This window comes from Onychostruthus taczanowskii, unplaced genomic scaffold (genome assembly GCF_017590055.1).
Source record: "Onychostruthus taczanowskii isolate IOZ18803 unplaced genomic scaffold, ASM1759005v1 scaffold6, whole genome shotgun sequence".
Lineage (NCBI taxonomy): Eukaryota > Metazoa > Chordata > Aves > Passeriformes > Passeridae > Onychostruthus > Onychostruthus taczanowskii.
In genome coordinates this window covers 12,510,533-12,534,348 of record NW_024503679.1, presented here as the reverse complement: position 1 = coordinate 12,534,348, position 23,816 = coordinate 12,510,533, and the positions used below count along the sequence as shown (strand labels likewise).

The following is a 23,816-nucleotide window of genomic DNA, read 5'->3' as shown; positions in this document are numbered from 1 at the left end:
CTGTTTTATAATTCCATGGATTCTGTTCAGCGTCACAAATTCATGCAAAACCCAAGGACATATCAGGACAGAAGACATGACTATGCATGCACATACATATTTTTAACCTCTGTATATAATTAAGAGCCTTTTTTACCCTAGGAAAAAGCCTAAATAGTCTTAACTTTCTCCAAAGGAGAGTCAACAAATAGACTAGGGAGACTAAGATCTGCAACAAAAGAATGCCTGCAGATATTTCAGCTGCTACCAAAGTAATGTAGACCCACAGAAAGATTAAACCATCACCTGAAACACTGCTCATCAGGAATGATGAGGTGCATTTGCCTCTCTTCAGCAACACGACTCTTGAACACATTCTGACTATGACAACATGGCAAGGGATCTGAAAGGAGATGTCAGCTACCAACACCGTGTCATCTGTGACAGCCTCAAAGGAATAACTAAAAAGGTCATTCCTCATCTTATTTGATGTCATGTAAATTTTATTTCAAAGTCCATCTCCAAAGAGGCTCCTGGAACACTGACTGATCTGAAATGGGGTTACCTGCAGTGAGAGGACTAACGTGGAGGCCTGTGGTGCCTCCTGATGTAATCAATACTTGAAGCATATGGATGTGGCAGTTTCATTTCTCTACTTCAATGAGCAACAGATGCTCAGTGAACCCCCCACAGCCTCCCTGTGTGCAAGATGCTCAGCACCATCCTCAGGCTGAACTGCTGCCCCTCCATGCAGCAGGGATACGTCATATTCTTTCATTTTTCTATATGAAAACCTGCAAACATTTCCAGTGCCCACTCCAAAAGCTCAGTGGCCAGAAGCAGACACTCTGATGTGTACACAAAAAAAGCCACAGAACTATCCATATGGACATATAATGGGAAAAGCCCATGCAAGAGAAAATCCTTGCAACATGGATGAAAGGATGAAGAAATGAATTTTACTGACTGAGTTTCAAGCAATTTATCCCTTTACCTTTCTTCTGAATTTCCTCATCAAGTCAAAATTTCACTTCTTTGACCTTCCCTTAATGAACAACCACATCTACTATTCAAGGAATTTTTATATATTTAGACAACACTTTTTTCCCCAAAGTCTCTTTTTCCTTCCCACCCGCACTTCATTCAACTCCCAATTAAGGTGACTGCACAGGGAGTAAGTGATTTTGTCCTCATTTATCTAAATGCATCAGGCAGTAATGAAACCTGCTCTGCCACGGCAACAGGGAGTGGGAAGCAGCCACCAGTGCTACAGAAACACCCTCTCAGATGAAGGATTTTCCAGTACAGCCTAGAGAAAGGATATCTGCCCACACTCTCCCACAAAATGCTGGATCCTCAGCTGACTTTAATTAGAGTCACCTCCATTTCCATCACTGCAGGATATGATGTGAGGTTTTCTCTCTAATTTGTGACAAACCATGCTCTGCCCTGCCATTTTGCTGCTGCTCTGGGCTGGTATCTCCCTCTTCCCATTTCAGATTAAGAGCTGTGGTGATGTCCAGCACTCATTGTTTTGTATCTGGGACTGCACTAATCTGAAGCTCAGGTGCTGGGAGCTCCCAATTTCTTTTAAGTGCCCTTGCTGGCTTGCTCTCCGTTTTGGGAGGCAGAGGGGAGCAGGACAGTACACTGCAGAGAAGTTCACAGATTGCTCTGGCAACTGTGCTCCCCTTCATTTTTTTTAGCAACTCCATAGGACCATCAGGCATTTCTCACAGAATTCACAGAATCACCAGGTTGGAAGAGACCTTCAAGATCACCGAGTCCAACCCATGCCCCAACACCTCAACTAAACCATGGCACCCAGTGCCACATCCATTCTGTTTTTGAACACATCCAGGGATGGTGATTCCACCACCACCCCAGGCAGACCATTCCAGAAATTTATCACTCTTTCTGTAAAATACTTTTTCCTGATATCCAACCTGTATTTCCCTTGGTGCAGCTTGAGCCTGTGTCCTCTGGTTCTCTCAGCTGCTGCCTGGAGAAAGAGTCCAACTACAGAGAGACCTGACTACAACCAGCTTTCAGGAAGTTGTAGAGAGTGATAAGGTCACCCCTGAGTCTCCTTTTCTCCAGGCTAAACAACTCCCAGCTCTTTTTAAGCTTTGCAGCTTAAAAAAAAAACCCCACCAACCCAAAGCTTTCAAGTGGAACAAAATCTCTCAGACGCGGGCAACGCCAGAGATAATTAAACAGAAGCTAAGGCCTGAAACTCGAGGCTACTGATTTCTCGGGCGACTTTTGTCGGGACAGAGGAGCTGCTGCAGGGCATGCCTCACCTCGCAGCTGCTGGAAGCAGGTGGTGCTGCTGTCCCCATCCAGCGGGTGCCGCAGGACCCCGTTGCTGGGCTTGGGCCGCTCGTAGTCCCTGTCGGGGAGCATGGCCTGCTCGCTCTCCCCGGCGCGCTCCGGCCGCGGCGGCAGCGACTGCGGGAAGCCGAACATGGGCAGGGACGAGAAGAAGAGTAAGGCACCACAGAGCAGGAAGCCTCCCCACCACGCTCCGATCCACCGAGGGTCGTCCGGGGTTATGTCCAGCTTGCCTGTGGGGGGAGCAGACAGGAGTCATGGCTAGGCCATGGGGAGCTGTGGCAGCAGCCCTGGCTGGTCACAGAGAGCAACAGGAAACTCCCCCAGGCACGGCGCTGGGGAAGGCTGTGAGAAGATCAAGAGAAAAGAAAGAGAAACAATTCTTATCTCCACTTGCTACACCTGATATTGTGAACACGTGGAATGTGTTGTTAATGGAGATTTGTTTACCAAAGGGTGGATTCCTATTTAGCCAATGGTGATGGTGTTTTAATTAAAAGACCGTCAATTGTCCAATTGCTTTAAAATCCATTTGGAGATTTTTAGCACCTTATGGTGAGGACTTCCACAGCTTCACCTAATGGGAGAGAAAATATTTCCTTTTGTAAATTCAAGTACGCCTATATAGTAACTATCTATAAAAGAGAAATGGGTTTCTTAATAAAGGTTATTATTGATCAGCCTTCTGTAATACATGGAGTCTGTGCCAATTATTACCCAGCCGGGGACCCGACTGCTGTGATAAGGAGGGGAAGGCATGTGAAGGATCCCATGGGCTACGGGGGATGCGGGGGCCTTTGTTGGATGGTGGGGGTCGCAAGGCCCAAGGTGGGAGCCCACAGGGCACCCCACAACTGCACTGTGTCAGCCACCAGTGCACGGTGTCCTTCGTATCCAAGAGATCCTTAGGACCAGCTCCCGTCACCTCCTCTATCCAAATGGACAGAAGAACCCCAGCTTCTGCAACACCCTGTAATCACAGCTTCTCCCTGGTGTTTTTGGCTCTGCCAGCTCTAGGAAGCTGCTGTACATCAGCTGCTGGCACTGAGGTTTTGGGCATCCCTGTCCCAGTGTGTCACACTCACCTGGCACCTACTGGCACAGAGCTGCACAGAGAAGGACACTGCACCTCCAACCCTGCTTACCACCCTGTTTTCCCAGGAGCTCAATGCTCCCTCTGCTTTGAATTCTCTTTTCAGCAAAAGGGAGGTTGGCATTTGGCCCTTAAGGGCAACTATGACTGTGTGGAGGGTGAAACAGTTCCAAATATTGAAAAAGAAACCCACCCACAGCATCAAATGGACTCAGAAAAATACAGAAATAATCAGAAAAGGACGAAAAGCAAAATTAAAGGCCAGAGTGTCCTGTATGCCATCACTCAGCAGAGGTAAGGCCCAAGAAGGGTCTGGAGTCAGTGTGAGGAAATACAAATAAACAGCAGGAGAGGAAAAACTGTTTTCCTAAGTGCCTTGCTGCCACAGCCACAAGGGTGCTCAGTGCTGGAGCTGATTCTTGGGGGAGACCCAGGTCCACATGGCTGGAATAACAAGCTCCTCTGTTCATGGTGACTGTCTGGTTACTGCCACTCTGAAAAATCTGTCTCAAGTGAGGCAATCAAGTTGTCTCTCAAGCAGAGAAAGAAGGAAACTCTTTTCTCCTTAGGGAAAATAACACGTAGCTCTCAAATACAGATAAAGTTTGAAAAATAGTGTTGTGGAGGGACTGGATTCTTCTGCTGTTATTTCCTCCTGCCTGAAGCACATTTTTTTCAGGTTCTTGGGAACACAACAGCATGAAGAGTCAGGCAAATCAGAATTTTCTTCATATTCCCTTCCTAAAATAGCTGCTGGGTGGTGGGCAGTGCAGCAGCATGCCCTGGCATCCCACACCTGCCCAAAACAGGGAGCAGGACAAGGCTCAGCTCCCTGGAGCTTGTTTTCCTTATGCCACCCCGAGCTCCAAGGCAGAGCCAGCTGCAAAGTGGAAATTCTTTCCCATACAAAAATAAACAGAGGCCAAGTGTGCCTCAGCTTTTGCATGACAGTGACTGACCACGGCCAAAGCCAGCTGGACCTGGAGTTTGGAGCACTTCACCCTCCCTGGAAAGTGGCTGAGCCACAGCCCTTCCAGGCTGCTCAGCAGTAATGTTCTGCAGTTCTTCTCTGTGGCTCAGTATTTGCCTGGGGCTTTTTGAGCTGCAAATACGGAGCACTGTCTTATGTTAAAAATGGCCAGAAGACATCAAATTAATTTTTTAGCTAGGTCAGCATCTTGACTCTGATGGCAACCAACTGCAGCTGCCCAGAAAGCCTACAGGAATAAAGGCAGCATATATTATTCTTGTGTCTTGGGGGCTTCCTAAGCTAGATTTGGTGTCATGTTCATTTTTTTCATATATACACTTGTCCAATTGCTTTAAAATCCATTTGGAGATTTTTAGCACCTTATGGTGAGGAGTTCCACAGCTTCACCTACTGGGAGAGAAAATATTTTCTTCTGTACTTTCATATTTTAGTATAAATTATACTAAATGGTAAAATATCTAACAGGTTTCAAACAGCTCCTCTGCCAAACGAGGCTTTGGTAAAGCCAAGGAATGAAAAAGGGCCATGTGGTGTTTGACCAAACTGCAGCCAAATGCCTCAGCCATCCCAAAAGATACTTCTTTCTCTTTTGATATTATTTACATTTCTTCAGGTGCCACGTGCATGTGAGATCAAAAAAAGGCAGTAACACTTTTGCAGATTTGCACAATTCTGTTCTGAGCCCTGCAAGGTTCAGCTCCATCCAAATGAGGGCTGAAATACACCCTCCTCTAAGGGAAAAAAACCCTGCATAAGGGTCTGTGGGATGCGATGGAGCTGAGAACTGTGGAAAAAGCAGCTGAAAATTGAAGGAAGGAATGAAGCCCCAGGTTTGCCGTGGGTAGCAGAGGGCCGGGGAGCAGCAGAGAACAGCCTGTTGCATGTTGCCCTCTCACGGCGAAGAACACTCAGTGCAGGCACAAAAAAAAAAAAAAAAAAGCAGAATTTGGCCTAAACGAACAAAAGGACAATATGCAAAAGGACAATCTGCAAACAATCGGCTTTAACCCGAGTGAAGTCAAGGCGAGCAATAATTATTTAATGCCTTGGAGAAAAGCAATAATGCTGTGGGACTGATGCTGCCCATCCAAGAAGGCAATGGGCAGAAGGTGCTGGGCATGGATCTTCCTGGTGTGCCTCCATCAGAACCTGGCTGGTTCCCCCACACCCTGGGGTGGCAGCTCTACAGATTTCTGCTCTGGGGAGATCAGATTTTGTGGTCTGGGCACAGCTCCCCTGGCATGACAATGCCATAGTGCTTTTTCAAGGTGTCCTTTAAGAGCTGGGATGAAACTCATCTCATAGTAGAAAACACAGAAGGGAACAAATTTTAACCATTACAAATCTGTTATTTGTCAGAACAGAGCTGAAACCTTTTGAATCCCAGTCTTAAAACCCTTTCAAAAGTGACACTCATACATTCAAGAGACACTGAAGATGGAATGACAGTTTCCTGCTTATGAGCATCAACATTTTTGTCCTGATGATAAAAATTTAGTGTATCTGATTTGAAACCAAACCCAGATTCTCCTTACTTGTATCAATGAAGACAGCATCCACGTAGATTTTGGTACAGAAGGAGCCCAAGATAAATCCACAGGCTGGTCCAAATACCAGCATCGTAAACAGGATTCCTACAAGGAGAGAAAAAAGAGAAGATTAGCACCAGGCTCTGGTTATTCACTGCAAGTTGTTCTGCTTGTCTGCTGTAAGACGGTATTACCTTAGAGATGCCAAATAGATAGGGGCAGTCTCTGTGTTGAATGCTCCAAGCAAAAGAGCACCCTAAATGCATTTTGCTTTTCCATATCTCTTCAGGAAAATGAACAGATGGAGATGTGATAATGCTGAAGGATTTCTATTGAGCTGAGAAGACAGTGTGGACATATGCTGTGTTTTGGTCGGCTGGCTGCTCTAAAAGATGTCTTACTCAACAGCACAAGGTAAAGCAGCCCTGCCTCCTCCTCATGGGCAACTCTGTCTTTGCCACCTCCAGCTAAAATCCTGGTAGACAGAATTTTCAGACATTAGGGACAGCAAATCTATGAAACAAATGTTGTCACACACTGCTGGATAAAGTCCCTCTACAGAAGTAGGAGCACTTTTCCACATCTGTGAAGCCCTTCTCCCCATCAGACACACATGACAAATATTCACACTGTGTGGATCTTCCAGCCCCTCACAACTGCTTGTTCCTTCTAAAAAACCTGCATGAAATTGCTAGTGTAATGCCAGGAGAAGAGCTATTATGAGTAAATTACTTATTTGTTTCAATACAGTATTTAGAAGCATTTATTTTCACTCCCATTTTGGCCCTGAAACAGGAATGCTACAGGCACAACGCCAACTCTCAATTATCCAGGGCAGAAAGGCAGGGGGACAGAAGGATAATCCAGACAAAGAAGCAGCAAAGATAACACAAAACATTTGTAAATTTGACAATAAGAACATACGAGGTACTTTCACATTTGGGATAACAACAACATTTGGGAAAAACAACAACAAGTCCCCCAAGGACCCTCGTAAATGGTTTTCTGAAGGGAGCAGGGACAGACTGAGCCATGTGGAGCAGAGCAGGAGCCTGCTTGTTCCCTCTAGGGGAAGGCATTGGTGATGGACCCATGTGCCTGGTGAGGGGAGCACCTCAGCAGAGATGTGCCAGCACCAGTCTTGGTGTCACTGCACTTCAGAGATGGCCCACGAAGGAGTTTATTTGCATCTGGGTGCTTTGCTCACCCTCCTAATCTCTCTGGGGGTGTTGCCTGGCATCTCAGTGCATTCATAATGCACTTCATCAAAGCTATCTCAGCCCTCAAGTTCCTTATCTGTAAACTTTTTAATTCCCAAGCTCCCTTCTCTGTGCATTTCTCAGGAGCTGGAGAAATTATCAGAGCTGCAAAAAAAAATTCCCAGAGACCCCCATCCCCAGGCAAGGCAACCCACACCAGCCAACAACAGCTCAGCCAAGAGAATAAACTGGTATGGTCAGAAGCAACTTCACCTTAAGTTTTAAAATGCAGGGTGCAAACTAATTCCTCCAGGCTGCTGGCACTGGGACCTGGCTGGATTAATAACCAAGGACAATGCAGAGGTGCCCCCAGCCAGCTGCTCACACAGAAACCCAGCATGTTAAAGCCTTCAAGGCTGTCACCTAGAGCACACGAGGGACAAAGGAAGGTGGTGGGAGGAAGAGAAGTGCCAGGTTGCATGAGCTGCAGTGAGGGGTCACTGCTGTCAGGGCAGCAGCAGGAGCTGCCAGCCCCTGCCCAGCCTCTGCCAAGCTCAAAGCTGCAGCAATGCCCACTCAGTCCATGCTGTCAGCTTAAATTAATCCCCAGGGTCTCTGCCCGTGCTGTCCCTCGTCACAGGAGGACCAGCCATCTCCCCTCCTGCAGTCACCTTGTCCTGGGGTGCTGGGTTTGTGCTCCAGGATCCAGCAGCACACTGGGGAATTTGTGCTCCTGGAGCAGCAAGTCTGTGCCTTGCTCCTACAAACCCTCACAGGGGAGATCCCTGCTCACCTGCAGGAGCATCTCATGGGATGTGTCACATGAGGGAAGGGACAGGCTGGGAGAGCAGAAAAAAAGGGATTTCTTCCCCCAGCACACCTCAGTCCCATCTCCCCTCCCTGCCAGCCCCAAGGCCAGCCCCCACTTGTGGCTTCCAACAGGATTTTGTAAAATATACATGCCACATTTTTTGTGGTCACTAGATGGCATCGGTGTTTGTCATTCAGCCCCGAAGTGCCGTCTGGGTGACCGTGCCAACATCCTTGTTCCCAAAACACGATGTTGGTCCCGGGGTCCTACAGCCCATGGAGGGTGGCACTGGCACAGGGCACTGCCAGCACCCACACATCTGCCATACACACACTCAGCCCCTTCCCTGGCTGTGTGACAGAAATCACAGGGTTTGGGACAAACTCTTCTGTAACTATTAAGTTTTCAGGCACAGAGCTGAAGGAGACCGCATGCAGCAGAGATTGACACAGCATTCAAACACCTTTGAAAACTGAACATTAATTTAATTTCTATGTAAATATGGCCAAGCACATAAGAACATGCTGGGTCCCATATCAGCTGGAGCAATGACAAATGGAGCTACTCAGGCAGAAGGACAAGGGCCAGCCAGTTCTACCTTCTAGGCAACACCTTTGGATGCATCAGTGCTGGGTTGAGCAGGGATGGAGGTTTGTCCTGGGATATCTCCAGACCACAGAGCTGTCTGACCATGCGTGTACAGGGAAAACCACAGAACTGGTGTTTGCTTCACGGAGCAAAGCCCAAGACAAAGAACATGGAAAAAGATTCTTCACCAAAAGCAAACAGGAAATATATTCCTCTTTTCCAAAAGCAGGGACCTGTGGCTGGTGATCCAGCAGCAGCAGGGAGATGCTTGCAGAGAGAATTATCTCAGAAAAAGGCAAAAATTGAGAAAGCTGTAGCCAGTGCAGGCACAGGCACAGGTGAGAGATGAACACTGCCCCTCCTCACACTATTGCATCTCAAAACCACTATGTCAGAAACCAGCCCTGTCCTCAGTTATTAAAATACCTCATTTCATATCCTGCCGGCTGCAGGAAGGCACGGTTTGCTCTGCCATGTCCTCACTAGAGGGCAATGTGGGATAGAGCATCCACTGAAACACCTATCTAACATCTCACAAAAGCTATTAAATTATTATTCACCTCTAGGCCAGCTTTAAAAAACCATGCTAATTGTGTTTTCTCATTTTCTGGAGTTTGTTCTAAAATCAAGAAGAAAACAACTGGTTTACCCCATGCCCTTTTTTATCTTTTTTTGAGACTCCAACAAAATCCTGGGGTTCCAGTAATAGTATTTTACACTTTAATTCACAAATCAAGCAGATTGTGGAAAAACCCAAGGCATGGACTGTCACAGTGGATAGTCCAGGGTCTGCACAGAGCAGGACCACGCTCAAGGATCAATGGAGCATGCTGCTGGGCACAAAAACCAGGCTAATTAAACAACTGAGACACAGCCTGTAGGTTGAACATCTATGCAGAATTGAGGACACAAGGGGAAATTAGGCAAGTTTGAATTAGCTTAAGACATGCTTCCTCTTTTGAGAAATCCTGCACAACTGCCACCATGCTGTTCCCTGCTATTAGGGGAACACTTTCCACATCACCCACCTCACCATGCAACCACAAAGCTGCTGCTTAGTAGAGAAGGAAGTCCTGCAAAAGCCCTTTTCCAGTGCTGGGGCTGCTGCTAAGAATTAAAATGTGCTACATTTAGCTTTAATACCACTTGCTTGGTCTTTTCCCATGTTTCCCTCTTAACTTTTAGAGCAGTTTGATTTGATGGAGCCAGAGGACACTGATACCAGGAGCAAGCAGATCAAAGGTCCTATCCTGGCTCAACAGGCTAACAGGCTCTTGGGAAACTCCCACTGATGCCAATAAAACCAGTGATCAAGTGATCAGTACAGGTACTGAAATTTGATGGTGTTTTTATTTTTAATCTCTGAGGGTTTTTTTTTTTTTTTTTTTTTTTTTTTTTTTAATTCTTACTAAATTATGGCAGTTCTTAGAAATACTTCTAAGAGAAGATAATTTAAAAAAAAAAAAGCAACTCTTTCTTGGGACAATTCAAACAATTTGTTTGGTAATTCTCAAACACTTCCTTACAGTTTGTGTCCTTTTAGAGCACATCTTAGCTTGAAAACAGCTAATAATTTTCTGTTTACCTGCTCTACTCCCTTCATCAGCCTTCCTGCCTCCAAAAAAGGCAGGAAAGAAAAAAGGCAGCAAAGTGGGCTGCACTGAGAAATCAGAAATGTTTTCCTTTTCATCTTTTCAAATGGAGCAATTTGCCAAATCCTACTTTGTCCTGTCAAATAACATCTTCCCAGAGCTGAGGAAAGGTTTGGGACACAGGCCAGTATTAGATCTGACATTTTGTGATGAGACTTTATCACTAGCAAGGCCCAAGACTGATAATGCAGTTTTCCATTAGAGCAAAGGGAAGGAGCAGCAGCAGGTCCCTCATCTGTGGAGGACGGTGGCACAGCGATGCTCTGAGTCACACAAAGTGCACAGAAACCAAATTGCAAAGAGGGATAAAGGCTGTCAGTATTTCAGTAACAAAACTTGGTGTTTCAAGCTGCTTTCCAGTAGCAACAGGATCCTGAAACATGAGCAAACCTGTGCTGTTCACAGGGTCCAACAGGTGAAGCACGGACTCAATCCCTGTAATGAATTAACTGGGGACAGTAACTCCCAGGAGAAGCCCTCCTGGCTGGAAATAAGGCAGCGAGGGGACACTGCAAGGCTTGCCAGCCTCACCAAGCTGCAGCCAGAGGCACCTCAGGTACAGTTCAGTGAGGAGTAAGAGCAGGTTCAGCACAGGCACAGGCTGAGGAAAAAGAACACGTGGGCAGCTAAAGAACACCCAAGTCATTTCGCTTCAAAGCCTCATCCTCACCAGGGGCTGAAGACATGAGGAGATTTATTCTGGAGAGCTGACAACATACACCAGGCAAAGGTGAGCAGGGAAGGTGAGATATGAGGAGGAAAAGCAGCATCTCCCACAGCAGGGCTGGCTACCAGAGCAGGAACCATCAGCAGTGACTCACACAGCACTTCCCAACCATGGGCAAACCCCTGGTGTAGCACAGGATACTGCTTTATTCAGCTATGGAGTTGTCACTGGTATCTGCTGGGTCCCCTGGCTGGAGCCAGGTTGTTCCTGCCTTGGCATTTCCATGAAATTAAAGAGTGTAGATTATTCCCTGTGCTCCTAAGGAGCAGCACACCTTCAGCAAACACGTGGTAGAGAAATACCTCCTCCCCCTTGCACCATCCCAAGGGACAGCCTTGGTGGGCAAAAAGCTGATCAGCTTGGAAGGTGTGGGAAATTGCTGCAAAACGTCCTTGCAGCAAGTAACTACAACCCTGAGGAGGAAGGGATCGAGGAGCTAAATGTCATCTCTGTCAGCAACTGGGTGGTTCAGTGACCATCACAAACCAGAGGTTTTGGGGTGTGTGGGGGAGGGCACAGCGCAGACCCCACCTGCCCTGTCCTGGGAGTGCTGCTGTGGTCATGGGACAGGAACATCACCCTCGGCCTCCTGCTTGTGCAGGAGCAAGCTCTTTCTAAAAGCACAAAGGGAACTGGCTTTGCAAAGCACGAGATAATCTCAAAACCCTGCTTGTCCCACATTTCCCGCTGCGTGGAGGGCCGGGCAGGCCAGTGTAAAGGGATTACTGGAATATCGTAATTCAGGGGCTCTGTGACCTGCCTTTAAAGAGACACCAGCCCAGCACAGCCTGTGGGAACCAGAGCATCCTGGTACAGACTGGGGATGCCTCATCCTCCTGCACACCTGGGAGTGGCTCTCAAGGAGATAAAGGTTCCATGCTCACACTCAGTGGGCAAAGCTCCTCTCTTCAGTGGGTTTTCTCTGACTTCCATCAGTTGATGTAACCTCAAAAACACACAGTAAGGGTAGAGGGAGGCTGTTTCCTACCCAGACGGCTTCTTTGTACAGCAAAACCTGCTGGAGCCACCCCGCACTGCCCATGCTCTCTGGCAGACAGCTGCCTGTGCCCACAGAATTGGAGGGATGCCTTCATCCCTGCTCAGCCCCTGGTCTCCCATTCCAGCTTTGCTCATTTGCCATGGAAAGACATAATTTTCCATGCCACCCAGCTCCCTGTCCACACAACCAGCTGGCCATCACCACCTCCTGCTCCCTTAGGGCTCCTGCTCACTCACACCTGTAGGAAAGGCGCAGAGGTGGTGCTGGCCCAGCGGTGTGTTTTGATTTGTTCTGCCTCCTCAGTGCACCCTCCGAAGAAAAGGGAATGTTCAAACAGGCTGGACAGATGTTTCCAAGTGCCTGCAGCTGTTGATTAATGAGGCACAACTTTGGGACAATTCACTTTAATGCTTAGTCTTTGTTCTAATGGGGATCAAAGCAGCTCCAGCCCTGTACTGGCATGAGGTGGGGAGGACTGCAGAGGTTGGGGGCTCATCTCCTCTGTACAGTAGCACACACATTATTTATTAGCTTTGCCTTCAGGAGCTCAACACCAGCAGACCCCTCAGATATTTAGGGTTGCTCAAGTGATGCCAAAGACAGGGATGAATGTCCTGGCAGTCCCAAGGCAGTGAGAGGCTGAAATCCCTGCTCAGCCATCCCCTTCCCATGGACCATTCACTGCATCTCGTTACCTTCCTACCTGTTAACAAAAGCTATTCCCTCCTTGTGATGTATTGCAAGATGCACAAATACTATGCAGTGCTTTAGTAATCAGGAACACCAAATGTGTTAGAACAAGCTGAGTTTTAGTTCTGATCTCTTCTCATTGATTCCACTGTTACAGCTCACTGCCTGAATCTGTGTGTGCAACACAACCCTTGGAGAAAGATCCGACAGCACTGTCCCAAGACATCCTATTTCTCACTGTCAGACTTGCAGCTGCATTTGGGCCAGCAGAGCAGCTCCAGAAAGCCTGAAAAGCAGAAGCATGGGATTGAATCTGATTTCTCCCATTTCTATGTAGCCACTTGTGATGGGAAAGCCATAGAGGGGTTTAATTCTCTCAGCCAGTGAAAGAAATTATTACAGAGTTTGAAATCGGGCAGCCTTGGACATCTCCCATCCTCCCTTCTTCTCTGATCAAGCCTTTGTATCAATGTACCAAAGTAGTTCAGTAGCCTGTAAAATCCACTCTTGCTTCATGAATATTTGGGTTTTTAAAGCAAGCTACTCCCCACTGTATGCAAATATGCAGAATGACTTATTTACCCCTGTGTTTAATCAGACTTAATAACTGTAGCTAAAGCTGGTTGGGGAGTTTCATGACTTACTTACAAGAGGCAATAAAAACATGCACCCGTGCTACAGATTTAACAAAATTCTAATACAATTCTTCCAAGGCTGGAGAGAGCCCATGGCAGTGGCCTTCCCCCTGCCTGCTGGAAAAGACCATTACTTCAGTACAGTTTTTGTTCTAGCCTATATTTGACATTCACATTTTAATCCCTAAAGGGGTTGCTCGGACTTGAAAGCATCTTACATGGAGGCTTCTCCCCAGACTATCAGGGTCCCTTTAAATATTGATTTCCATCAGAATTCAGGATTTCCCTAAAGAAATGTCTGCTGACTTAGAGATGAAATCTGTCTTTTATAAGCAGGCATTTTGCCTGGTGAACTACCCTGCATTTTCAATTATTACCAAGCCCTAGGTTTGTTTTATCAGCAAATCCCTGTCCTCAGCACTATCAAGGCTACATGTGAAAGGATCAATGTTATATCAACAACTGACAGTCCCAGGGGATCCTGATGCACACACAGAATGTTTGCAGAGTGGCACAGAAGGGGATCAGGCCTTTGCATTAGGAACACAAGCTCAGCATCCAGCCCCAAATTTTCCATCATGCCTAGGTGCACTTGCAGCAGCCCAAAACACATTCATTAACTGGTGTGTGCCCTCATTCTGATGAGCACAGAAATAAGGACTACTCAAGCCAAACAAAACCAACACACCCCCCCCCCCCCCCCCCGCCGAAAAAAAACCCAGAATATAACCCCAAATCAACAAAAAACCCAACCCAGAGCCCAAGCCAAACAAAACCAACACACCCCCCCCGCCGAAAAAAACCCCAGAATATAACCCCAGATCAACAAAAAACCCAACCCAGAGCTCTATGCATATTGGCTTTTGGATTCCTCCGTTATCCAGCTGCTGAAACAGGATCACCAAAAAGATGGCAGAGAAACAAATCACACCATGAGAGAAGCTCCACAACCCTCAAAACCGTGTTTGCAAACAAAACAATAATTAAAGCAGCCGATTTGTGAGCTCTGCAAGGTAAGCTATGGGGATGTGCTCGCTACAGAAGTCTTGGCATTTATTTGGTCACACCAGTTAACACTGGGAACAAACTGTTCCCACTCCAGTTTTCCTCCCAACCATCTCAGCCCCCTCCCAGGCAGCGGAGGGACCTCTTGCTGCATTTCTCTCCTTACTGATGTGAAGCTGGAGAAGAAATTTGCTTGTGTTAATCAATCCCTGGCACCAGCCACACGAGAGCTAATCCACTGGCAATCTCCATCAGTCTCTGCATATTTAACCAAAGCAGTGAACACTCACAGAGGATTATGAACGCAGTGGCATTGTTGTAGCAGTGTTTTTCTACTTGAGCTGCAATCACTCTGATGTCCTGTCTCTTAATATTTACACACACTCTACGCACAAACAGCATGCAGAATCACATCAGTGCGTGCAAGCGAGGTGTTTGCCTATGAAAACACACACCACATAGTGATTTAATACATCTCCCTGCACCTTGTGCTGCCTCCACCCTCTTCCAAAATGCTCATCTTCATGCTGGCTATTTCTATAAACCAGCATCTCTTAAGACAGGCATATTGCTTAATCTTCACAAAGATATGTCTGCTTCTGCAAAGGTTTTGCAGGTAGTTGGACACGCATTGCAAGAGATTAGAGACTCAGGCTGAGTTAGGAGATGTCTGGAAAAAGAAGCTCAATAGTAAATTTTTCTGCCACTTTCTGCAAAAAAGAAACAAGGAAACAAACAAAGTATGAACCCATGTCCTGTCCAGTCAGGTGCGTCACAAAAAGCCGATGCTGAGTGATCTCCAAGAAATAAGGACAAGCCACTTGGTTCCACCTACCCTGCTGGCTCACATTCCTGTCCCCGAAACTTGCTTGTTATCACTTCAGAAGGAGTCAGCTCAGTTTAAGAAGTGGGTACAAGCACGTTCCTAACTATAGCGTGCAAATCCAGGGCAGGCTATTTCCACCCTGACGCACGAGCCCACGAGCCACGGATTCCACACCTCCAACATACGGTGCAAACACACCAGCCGTAGCCGTGGGCTTGAACCAGCAATTTCCACCTTCTAAGCAATTTTTTCCTTGTGCTAATTACCTTGGGAGGCAGCCACCAAAGAGACTTTGGAAGAAAAAAGCCACATGCTCCAGTGCCAAGTATGGTTTTTTTGAAGGGCTGAAGCCACACGCCTTCGAGCCGTGCTCATCTCCCCCCAGCCCTTAAACACAAACACCTGTTTCACCAAACCCACGACGCCTCTGCAGCTACAGATGGGCAGATTTCCTTGTGTTATTTCCCAGGAATTGTGCCAACTGTAGGTTTGTATGGAATTATACTTCTAGGGCACTTTTCTCTCTCTCTCTACAGGACTGCAAGTCTGCTCTGAGTTTGCTGGCTGGTGTCCCCTTTAATACTGGGTGGTTTTGATCCTACAGAGGAGTGTAAGGATACATTAAATATCTGCACAAAATTCTTCCCAGCCCTCTCTCCCTTGCTCAGACGAGCTGTCCACCCCACCTGTGAGCACAGCCTGTGTTTGCTCAACAGACATGAGATCCTTTGGAGGCTCTTGCACATTTCAACCTGCATCACTTGAATTCTGCACAAGTCAAGCACCTTCTTATACTCTAAAATAAACTGGAAAAAAAGCCCCTAACAGCTCATGCAACTGAGAGTACAATGAGCTATTCACACATACGATTCTCACAGACTGCAAAATGTGAATTTTGGCATTTGGAGGTTGCTGCAATACCACCTTCCCTTTTTATTGATTTATTTATTTATTTTCAACTGTGTACTGAGTCCAAATCAGACACAACATGTTCTTTTGAGGAAAGAGCTGCCAGAACTGCCTCCCTCTCTAACCTGAGTCTTGGGGGTATCCCTTCCCATCCCACACACCTTAAATGAGAACGTGTTCAATTTCTAACTGAGGTTTTATGTCAATACAGGCAGCTTGCTGCTTTTCTAAGCAATGATTAGTCAGGAAGAAAAGTTCAGCTCTTTTCTCCCTACTGGACTTCCTACATGTCTGCCTCACCATTTGAAAAACTCTTCCCTGCAAAATTCCTCTCTGCTCCTTCCCACTTCTCACCTGACTGCAGCAGAGGGCCACTGCTGCATTTCCAGTCTTTTTCATGCCTCTAAAAGCATTCGCCATTTCTTTCTTGAGCTGACAGCACCTGGGATTTCAAGACCTTTCCTCTTAGCATCACCCAGAGAAAGGATTTTCCAGGGCTGGATGACACAGACTCATCCAGCCAGGTCAGGTATGGTCCTGGATACCCCAAGAGCCCACAGCTCCCCAAATCCTGCTCCCCTCCCAGCTGATCAAGCTTTTACACACACACACACATGAGTAATCCTCCATCCCAAACACAGCACCTGCTACAGAATGTGGTGCTCAGAACAATGGGTGAAAAGTTCATACTCCTGCTGCTCAGGCATTTCCGTGCCAAGGAAACCCTCCCACTGCCCCACATCACTCCTGCTCCAGTGCTTCCAGCTCAGCTGACGGCTCCCTGGGAACATAAGCAATTCTAATTTATTTTTCTCCTTTTGTTTTGTGCTTTCTCAAAATGTCTTGGAGGAAAAACTCAGAACAATTAAAGACTCGCTATATGGTTTGTTCATCTGTGAAGGAAAGCAACAGTTCCCTAAGAACTGCCAGGGCAGCTCCTGCCCTCCCAAAAGCCATCAGCAAAACTTGCACTTTTAGCAAGCGCGGTTTTCACACATTTTGAGATGTCTGTTCAAATCTCCTCTGCTTGGCTGCTGTGCAGGTACAGACTATGCTGCACGGTGGAGGATGACTCACAGGCAGCTGGCACTGGGTAAGCCCATCCTAAATTTCTGAGGCAAGGAGAGGCCTGGGAATCACCAGTGACGTCAGGCAAGCTGCTGGGAAGCCAGTGCTGATAACAGCTATCTGTGCCCACATTTAAGAAAGTGCCGTGCTCTCCTCTGCACAATAGATTAAATCTGCTCTGGTAATGGCTGAGCTGTCAGGAAGGAAAGGAAATTGAAAACAAAACTTGTCTTGTTCTGCTTCCTCATATTGCAAACGCCATCAGAAAAAAACATTTGCTCTTGACAATAGTCATTCTGTGCCCTGACCCAAATCTCACTGAGGTTTAGCGGAACTCTTGCACTGATCTTAACAGGCTTTGGATCAAATCCACCATTTGCTTCCTAGAGCAGATAAATATTTGCTCTTGCAGACATTTAGGGTGCTGGCCTGGGACCTGCCAGACTTGGCTTGACACAGGTATCTCACACCCCTTGCCACCCATCTCCTCCCTTTGAGGCACCCCACTGCAGAGGCTGCTCAGCCCTTGGCCATGCACACGTTGCAGCTCCAGCTGCTTCTTTTGGACAGTGGCAGGAGTAAGCCAAGGTGTCCCAAAGCATCTGTGGGGATCACTGGGGAAATGTGGGGTTGGGGCTCTAGCCGTGCTTTGTTTCATGGCAATGCTACTTCTCAACAAACTCTATGTAAACTTCTCAGCAAGAAAAATTTTGGAAGTCTAAATATATATTCTTTATGGGTGGGACAGCACCATGCTCCCACAAAACCTTCCAGGCAGGCAATGGGAGTGATCCAGTCTGGCAACCCCCTCCAAATATCCCCCCCAATTACCCCATGTAGAGAAGTCTGAGGGATGCCAGATGCCAGTCTGTTCTGGGGGATGGGGAGACTGGCTGGATGCAGGATAATCCCCCAGTCTAAGATTACTTCCAACATAATTGTTTAGCAGTCGCTTGCACTATCAGCACAAACCCTGTAGAGGACTATGCTCCTGAGAGAGTGCTATTCAGCATTTCATCCCCAGTGCACAGCCCTACCTCCTTTTGCCAAAAGTACAGGCCACATGGGTGTTTTCCTGAGGTTTCTTACAAAGTCAGAAGCTGTGCGGAGCTGCCAGCCTCTTCAGTGCTTCTTTCACAAGAATATTTTCTTTTGTGCCAAGGAGAACCCTGTCCCTGAAGAGTCTCTTTCTGCCCAGGGGAGAGAACAGCTGCTGCTATCATTATGGGCTTGTCTCCCTCAATTAAACATCCACAGCCACAGCTGAAAGACAAAACAAAGTCCTTTTCCAGCCCTCCAGGAAAGGGGTTGCTTGGAGGCTCTGGGAGAAGACAGCAACCTTCCCACAGCAGACCTGGAATTGTGTTTTAAGTTGAGAAGCAAATTAAAAGCTGCTGAATATCCCATCTAAAATCAATCACATCAGAATGGCCCAGTTAAGGGTGTTTAGTGGGACATTGCCCTTGCCTTAGGGAATCAACCTTAGTTGGCCAAGTAGGATGAACATAGGAAGGTCCATGATGGCCTCTTATTAATGAAATAGATTATTCAAAATTCTCTATATTACTCCTCCTCAATGACCTTTCAGGAGCTAGTCTGATTCTGCAAGGTCACTCTTCTGGGAGTAATGGCTTTAATGATAAATACCAGATTTCCACTTTGTTCAGAGAGCTCCACCTTGGAATTTGCTACTTTTTGATGGGCTTTATGTTTTCAAAAGGGTGAAGGTATGGATTTGTTCTGCCTTTTTTTTTCCCCCTTTCTATTTGTTGGCTTGGTTAAAAAAACCAAAAATACAAGCCTCTTAATTTCCAAATTTTTGGATTCAAGTGGCTTCTCTTTGCAAGCATCCCTTCATCCTAATTAGACAAAAATGGAGTTTCGACCAACCAAGTAACTGCAAATATCTCCGAATAGTATTTCTAAGAGTCTTTTTGGTGCTGTCACTCCTGCTCATCTCCAGTGAGGCTCTATTAATGAATTCATGTCGACTCTCTCATTTCTCTGTATATTACCTACCTCTTCCAGCATGGAAGATGTTAATCCCTTAGGACTGCACAGGCAATGAAATGCTCAGATAATGAAACTAGTTTCAGACAACCATGCTATTCCAGCTGGATCTGAGCTGGACTCAGAGGTTTATAGAACTTGTTAGCACCCACATGCTGCACATCCTGCCAGCTGAACTGCAAGTGCTGCCATTCCAAGCCCAATCCTGTGAAGCAATCCAAGTTAAGATACTCATACTTTTAAAATAATCCAGCTAAAAAAACTACTGCAGCGAGGAATCCTAGAGAGTCTGTGACAGGAAGCTGGAAACAGCAATTTCCAAACCAGCAAACAGAGCTGCCTCTTTTATCATCATTTCACAAGGTTTATCTCTGCTGGAAAGTCCTGGTACGTGGAATTGGTCAAAAAGCCTTTGATGGACCAGTGCACCACTGGAAAAATGCAGTGGAAGAAGCCAAGAGGCTTTATGAGACTGTGGCTGCTTATCCTTACTTTAATTTTTGTGAGGGGAAAAAAAAAAAAAGAAAGGACAGGATGTTGAAAACTCTCCACATAAATTCAAAACGGATTGCGCTATTTAATTTGGGGTCGAAAAACCAGCCACTTCTCCGTGATGAATTCTTAGAGTGCGTGACACAAAGCCAAATTTAAAAAAACACCCCAAAGAGTTAACAAAAACCACGGATCTCTCGGACGCTTTGTTCCCAAAACGGCCTGTGTGCGAAGTTTCAGAGCTTGCCCCGTTTCCCTGCACGCAGAGGAGGCAGAGCTGTTCCGCGAGGAGCCGCCGCTGCCAAGCCCCGCGGGACGCGCTTGGCCGGCCCTCACGAGCTGCCACATGTTTCAGCTGGTGTGGCTTTGGATGATGATCTACTTTCATTATTTTTGGCAGAGTTTGTCGCATTCTTTTGGACAGTAATTACATTTTCCAGGGCAGGCTTCCTGCCAGAGCTCGAAACGATGACCAACAGGCCCTTTTTAACCACCTGCTATGATTCCAGCCTTGATTAGTTATTAATGCACTGTGGAAAACCATTGCAAGAAGCACCCTTTCTGGTTATGTTACCAAGCTGGCTTCAGGGAGAGGGAGGCTTGAAAGGAGAACAGGAAAATACCATAAGCAACAAAACCAGAAATTTGGAAGGTTGCAGAGAAACCATAGAGATTTTATAGAAAGGTACATGAGTGGGGACCAGTTTGTAAATGGAGACTTGCTTTTCCCCCACTGTTCCTACATCAGGTGTGCTTGAGCAGCTGTGATATGACAGGAGCAACCCAATGCTAATGATAACTAAAGATAGAAACAAAATTCCCTGTAAAAATCCAGGGTCTTTTTCACCCAACAAATACCAGGCTCCCATTTTCTTCTTGTATTTTAGCTGACTCTGGGGAATGGGAGGCTTGAAAGCATTGTGTTTCTGCAGGTGTTGGGCCCCTTCTGACTGCCTCCACCCATCAAACATCAGGTTCATGGGCTCATTTGACTGTGAGCAAGGGTCTTAAACACACTATATTCTTTTGAGTGGCTTGAATATGCTGTCCTGGAATAGGTCTGTGCTAGCTCCCAAGTAGCAACAGCCTGGCCACAAATGTCTGTATTTACATATTGAAGATGCCAAGTAGCAACAGCCTGGCCACAAATGTTGTCTGTATTTACAGATATTGAAGATACTTATTATAGGGTATCACAGAGAGATCTCAAAGCACAGAAGTTCATCTGTGGGTTGGTAGGATGCAGCAAGTTCAGGCTGGCAAGAAAACTGGTCTTTCAGCTAAAGAAAACCTCTAATTTCCTCCACCTGTTAATTTCTACAGTCTAATTTTTACCATCTCATTGTTTCCAGAAAAAGAAATGATGGTTCAGTGGCACATGGGGATCAAACCTTGCATGAGGACAAGTCACACTGTCCCTTGCTGAGGGGAAGTAAGAGGCTCTTGTCACTGCATATCACACACCTCAGGTATTTTCTTCAGTAAACCACAGAGGACAGAGGATTGAGGAACCAAGAGGCTAAGGCATATGACCAAGGACATTCCCAGGGCTTCAGGGAATGAGGATCCTAATCTTCCACCTCTTTTCTCCTGAGCTGGTATCCAGAAATGCCTAGATTCCACATTAGATACTTTAAAATCTGCTATGATGGGTCCCTTCTCACAGTTTGTGCTGTCACCCACTGAAGTTTATGTCCTTCTCCTTTTAATAATCAAGCCTTAATTTTATTTTCACTCATTGAGCACAGAAACAAGTCAAGGGCTTGGCACACATCACAGGCACAAAGGACACAGGTGCCTGGCACCTTCTCAAAGTAGCAGTCCCAAAGTGAGTAACCACAATTACACTCAACAGGAATTTCTATTCTTCACAGTTACCAAATTTTAAAGGAAATGGGACCAACTACATTGCTGATGTCCTGCATAGCATCTAAAACTCAAGAAAAATCCCCATTAATCCTGATTTAGGCCCACTTAAATGGCAGACTTCTTTGTAGACTTGGTCAGGAGTATGTATTATCCAGGTGTATCAAGCTCTTTGACAACTCTCTCACTCCTTCAAAGCCATTGGGGTTTCTCCAGCCAGGTTTTCCATGGCATCCCTCCCAGGCTCTCAGGCTGCAGCTGCAGCCTGCCAGGCTGGTTTGCAGCTTCCCTCTGGGTAGATCTCAATAAAGCTACCCACAGGATCTTGATACAAATTAATGTGAACCTCTGCCATATGCCACCAGATCTGCATCCTGCAGGGACTACAGGAAAACTTCTAACTTGGTTTTGTAATAAAGCCTCACCAATGGAGTGACCATCTCAGGGGAACATTCTACCTTCACTTTCACTATTCTTTTATCATCTCCCAGAGGTTTTTAGTAATAAAGCCAGCACTATAAGGATCAAGAGCAGACACACAGAAGGCACTCTGTATTTATTGTGATGATTTCTGCTTTGCAAAGCAGCCATACGTCTGCCAGAAAGTTCCCTGCTCTGCCCCTGCCAGTGTAACCTGAACCGTGGGGAGAAGGGGGACTTGATTCTTTATATTATCCAGGTTTTGCTCCTTTTCTCAACTCTAAAAGCATTTAAAATTAATTATTCTCTTTACTTTTTTCCTTTACCTGATCAAATCCATGATTTAATAAGGAGATAAACATTTACAGACACCTTAGAGGTTCATCAGTGCATGAGGAGTTGTCAAGAGAAGGAAAGCACACCACCAGTCACAGATTTAGAGGCTTAGATTGTTCTGTGAAAGGTTTGGCAAAGCAACACAGTAAAAAGAAAAGATTTTTCCATCTCTGTGAAAATAATTCCTTTAGTCCAATGTCGAGACAAATCATCAGACCTTGTGATTTATTTTGCCAAAAGAAACATTCCCAAGACACTCTACTGAAATTATTGAAACATTATGTGTTGATAGAGGGGAAAAGTAACTACCTAGAGTTTGTTTCATCTCAGTACTACATTATATAAAGAGATCTTTTGTCTCCACCCAAATACTTAATGCTGACAACCTTCTGTTGAACATTTGGATAAATTTGATGCAAAACACTTCAATTTGAATGAATTTACCTTAGAAAACACTTGCCACAGAGAGAAGTGTCCAGCAGACACAACCCAGCAATCCCCCTGCAAGGTTCCCTCTGCAAACCTCATGTGCCTGGTTTTCCCAGCAGCAAGGTGCAAGGATCACAAAGGGGTTTCTGATCTGGATGTGACCTCTATGAACATCCTTAAACATGGAGGTTGTAGCAGAAATCTCATCTAGCAGAATTCTAATCACTGCATCTTGGCAAGACTATGCACAAGACTGTATCAGGGCACTTCTTTAAAGGAAATTACCTGGGCACTGAAGCCATGGAGTGTTTTCATCTCCAGTGACTAACTGAAGCCTTCAGGCAAATTATTAAACCTCCCCAATTAGGAAAGATAAAAGTTTTCTTTGACACTAAATGACCATTAAGCATGTAATACTAATAAGGGACAGTAGCCATTCAGAATTGTAATTGAAGTGCGTGCCACGAAGGACAGTTAGGAAATATGTAATTTTCACAGTCTAAATAGGTTAGAATCCATCCAGTTCATGACTTCAGTAAGTGTATCACTGCTCTGCAGTATTATGGCACAGCTGTTGGGTCACTTCTACTTTATCACCACAAGAGCAGTCAATGTAGGACTGCTCTTCCTGGCTTTTGCAAGGGGATTATTTTCAGGTGTCCAGATGTACAATTTTACATTCATGCTCACTGTTAATGCTGGACTTGTGAACAAGGGGAGAAAATGAAGACAGGGAAAAAATGTTGCATGTGAAAACCACTATTCCTTCCAGTAGCAGCTGTAATACACAAAGAGGTGCTGGCTGACGCAGCCTGAAATTCCAAAACCCTTCTGGGGACACAGAGATCTATGATGCTGTTTATAAAGGACCCTTCATCCACCCTGAAGTGACAACACTACACAGGCACTGCTGCAAACAGTGTGTTTAATCCTGCCTTTTGAGTGCTCTCTAGCACTGATCCTGCTTTCTACACGTAAGAAACGTGCTGCAACCTCCCCATCTGGCCATTGCAGGCAGTGAACAGAGCCCTGTCCCCCAAAACACCCCTTTGTGCCACTGCTCCTCCTCCACAGCTTGCAGAGGAAAGTGCTTGTGGTCCTGTCACAGCAAGAAAAGATAATGTGGAGGAAACCAGGTCACCTCTTGGTACACAGAGGAGACAAGCTGTTCCACAAACCTTTACAGCCCTTTAATACTGCCATTTGAAGTAACTCTGGGCTTGCACA

General features: G+C 46.1%; 1 protein-coding gene across 1 annotated transcript in view; it reads right to left on the bottom strand.

Moving 5' to 3' along the window:
• The window catches only part of SLCO3A1 (solute carrier organic anion transporter family member 3A1), a 137,816-nt gene that overhangs the window by 30,688 nt on the left and 83,312 nt on the right, over positions 1–23,816 (bottom strand). Inside the window, exons 3-4 of the mRNA XM_041418570.1 lie at positions 5,933–6,031; positions 2,283–2,546 (exon numbers count right to left, since the gene is read on the bottom strand). Coding sequence (XP_041274504.1) covers positions 2,283–2,546; positions 5,933–6,031 — 363 coding nt within the window. The remainder of the gene's footprint in view (positions 1–2,282; positions 2,547–5,932; positions 6,032–23,816) is intronic.